The following is a 3538-nucleotide window of genomic DNA, read 5'->3' on the forward strand; positions in this document are numbered from 1 at the left end:
TGGCCATTTAAACGCCGGCTTTTCTCTATGCAGGAGTTCAATGTTTTGTGACACGCTACAAAAGAATGAAAGAAAACTCCAAGGACACAACTTCTGAAAGAAAACAAAGACACTCAAAGACACAACTTCTTGGTCGACACTTTATTCTCTCCTTCTCTCCCTCCATTGTCTTCCCAACACCCCCCCTCTCTGTTTCTTTCTTTATCCCTTTTTCTCTCTCAGTTTCCTTTTCTCCCTCTCTCTCTCTCTTCTCTCTCTCTCTCTCTCTCTCTTTTCTCTCTCTCTCTTCTCTCTGTCTCTCTCTTCTCTCTCTCTCTCTCTCTCTCTCTCTCTCTCCTCTCTCTCTCTCTCTCTCTCTCTCTCTCTCGCTCATGCTATGGATGCAACGTGCAGTAGGCCGAGGAGAGGCAGGAGGAGGGTGGTTGCCATGCCAACAGCCTGAGGGGTGGCGTTGTTGAGGTAATAGCGTGCCACTTCCAGGTTTGGGTTGGTGGGGCCCTCAAACCACAACTGCATGCAGCGACCACTGTCCTTCTTCAGAGTGGTGTACCTACACACACACACACACACACACACACACACAAAAACACACACACACACACACACGCATACAATATTGGTTGACAAACAGAAACACAGTTTTCATTTACAGTTTACACACAAACACATGAACATGCACACACGCATACACGCACACATCACATACACATAGTATGTCTGCAGGCCCATGCATATGAACACAGTATTCATTCAAACACACACACACACACACACACACACACACACTTCCACCCTCTCTGGTAATACCTGTAAGAGTTAGACCAGATGACCTCACACATGGTCTTCGCTGATTTGAAAACTTCAGCAAACGTTTGGCACTTGGCACCGCTGGGGCACTGGTTAGTTCCTGCAGAGAGAGAGAGAGAAGAGTGTAGGAAACAAGGGGATGGAGAGAGAGAGAGAGAGAAGAGTGTTGAAAATGAGGGGATGGAGAGAGAGAAGAGTGTAGGAAACGAGGGGATGGAGAGAGAGAAGAGTGTAGGAAACGAGGGGATGGAGAGAGAGAGAGAGAGAAGTGTGTAGGAAACGAGGGGATGGAGAGAGAGGGGGAGGGAGAGAAGTGTGTAGGAAACGAGGGGATGAGAAGAGAGAGGGAGTAAGAAGTGTATAGGAAATGAGGGGATGAGAAGAGAGAGAGAGAAGTGTGTAGGAAACGAGGGGATGAGAAGAGAGAGAGGGAGAGAAGTGTGTAGGAAACGAGGGGATGGAGAGAGAGAGAGAAGTGTAGGAAACGAGGGGATGGAGAGAGAGAGGGAGAGAGAAGTGTGTTGAAAATGAGGGGATGAGAAGAGAGAGAAGTGTGTTGAAAACGAGGGGACGGATGGACAGAACGAGATGGAGAGAGAGAGAAAGTTAGGACAGGAAAAGAGAAGACTGGTAGTCTTCACTAGTAAAGTATGAGTGTGTGTGTGTGTCTGTGTGTTTGTGTGCGTGTGTGTTTGTATGTGTGTCTGTGTGTTTATGTGTGTGTGTGTGTGTGTTTGTGTGTGTGTCTATGTGTGAGTGTGTGTGTGTGTGTGTGTGTGTGTGTGAGTGTGTGTGTGTGTCTGTGACTGTGTGTGTGTGTGTGTGTCTGTGACTGTGTGTGTGTGTGTGTGTGTGTGTTATAAACCTGAGCTCCAGTCCCAGCCTATGTGCCAGTTCTCTTTGCAGGTGAGGCTGTCTTGGCAGTCGGAGTACCAGGACTCACAGTCTTCCAGGCACAGGGGCACGTCCACGATCCGCTCCTTACGCCACGACTGGTCAACCTGTGCCAACGCAACATCCACTGGTCAACCTGTGCCAACGCAACATTTACACCACGACTGGTCAACCTGTGCCAACGCAAAACATCGACTGGTCAACCTGTGCCAACGCAACATCGACTGGTCAACCTGCATGTGCCAACGCAACATCGACTGGTCAACCTGCATGTGCCAACGCAACATTTACACCACGACTGGTCAACCTGCATGTGCCAACGCAACAATTACACCACGACTGGTCAACCTGCATGTGCCAACGCAACATTTACACCACGACTGGTCAACCTGCATGTGCCAACACAACATTTACGCCAGCTGAACACCAGCTAACCTAGTACCAGTGTGTGTGTGAGTGTTCGTGTGCATGTATTAAAATGAGTAAGGTGTGTGTGTGTGTGTGTGTGTGTGTGTGTGTGTGTGTGTGTGTGTGTGTGTGTGTGTGTGTGTGTGTGTGTGTGTGTGTGTGTTAAGGGCTGTGGTAGTTTAGTGGTTAAGGAGCTGGGATAGCATGCAGTAGGCTGAAAAGTTGTGGGTTCAATTCCAAACTTCCACCATTGTGCCCTTGAGCACCTAACCCCAAATTGTTCCAGGGACAATGTAATCACACATTGTCACATTGACATATGTAAGTTTGGAAACAATAAAATACAAAGTGTCTAAGTGAATAAATGTGTTTGTGTGTGTTACAGTAATTATTGGGAAACATTGCCCCTCAGTGGTTGAATGTATGAACATATGAAGACATAGGTTAAGAGCTCATGTGACAGACACACTCATGTGTGTGTGTGTGTTTAAAGCGAGTAAGATGTGTGTCTATGTATGTATTTAAAGTGAGTAAGATGTGTGTATATTTGTGTATTTAAAGTGAGTAAGATGTGTGTGTGTGTGTGTGTGTTTAAAGTGAGTAAGATGTGTGTGTGTGTGTGTGTGTGTGTGTGTGTGTTTAAAGTGAGTAAGATGTGTGTGTGTGTTTAAAGTGAGTAAGATGTGTGTGTGTGTGTGTATTTGTGTATTTAAAGTGAGTAAGATGTGTGTGTGTATGTGTGTATTTAAAGTGAGTAAGATGTGTGTGTGTGTATGTGTGTATTTAAAGTGAGTAAGATGTGTGTGTATGTGTGTATTTAAAGTGAGTAAGATGTGTGTGTGTGTATGTGTGTATTTAAAGTGAGTAAGATGTGTGTATGTGTGTATTTAAAGTGAGTAAGATGTGTGTGTGTGTATGTTTGTATTTAAAGTGAGTAAGATGTGTGTGTATGTGTGTATTTAAAGTGAGTAAGATGTGTGTGTATGTGTGTATTTAAAGTGAGTAAGATGTGTGTGTGTGTATGTTTGTATTTAAAGTGAGTAAGATGTGTGTGTGTGTATGTGTGTATTTAAAGTGAGTAAGATGTGTGTGTGTGTATGTGTGTATTTAAAGTGAGTAAGATGTGTGTTTGTGTGTATGTGTGTATTTAAAGTGAGTAAGATGTGTGTGTGTGTATGTGTGTATTTAAAGTGAGTAAGATGTGTGTGTGTGTATGTGTGTATTTAAAGTGAGTAAGATGTGTGTGTGTGTATGTGTGTATTTAAAGTGAGTAAGATGTGTGTATTTAAAGTGAGTAAGATGTGTGTGTGTGTGTGTATTTAAAGTGAGTAAGATGTGTGTGTGTGTGTATTTAAAGTGAGTAAGATGTGTGTGTGTGTGTATTTAAAGTGAGTAAGATGTGTGTGTGTGTATGTGTGTATTTAAAGTG

The 3538-nt window shown here is 44.0% G+C and overlaps 1 protein-coding gene across 1 annotated transcript in view; it reads right to left on the minus strand.

The window, feature by feature from the left end:
• Nucleotides 1-369: 369 nt before the first annotated feature.
• Nucleotides 370-3538, minus strand: part of folr (folate receptor) — an 8927-nt gene continuing 5758 nt past the window's right edge. Inside the window, exons 4-6 of the mRNA XM_076281790.1 lie at nucleotides 1673-1808; nucleotides 808-907; nucleotides 370-550 (exon numbers count right to left, since the gene is read on the minus strand). Coding sequence (XP_076137905.1) covers nucleotides 370-550; nucleotides 808-907; nucleotides 1673-1808 — 417 coding nt within the window. The remainder of the gene's footprint in view (nucleotides 551-807; nucleotides 908-1672; nucleotides 1809-3538) is intronic.

This window comes from Alosa pseudoharengus, unplaced genomic scaffold (assembly GCF_046254945.1).
Source record: "Alosa pseudoharengus isolate Yale_2024_CS ecotype anadromous, Long Island Sound unplaced genomic scaffold, YU_APseudo_1.1 YU_APseudo_1.1_scf_13, whole genome shotgun sequence".
Taxonomy (NCBI): domain Eukaryota; kingdom Metazoa; phylum Chordata; class Actinopteri; order Clupeiformes; family Clupeidae; genus Alosa; species Alosa pseudoharengus.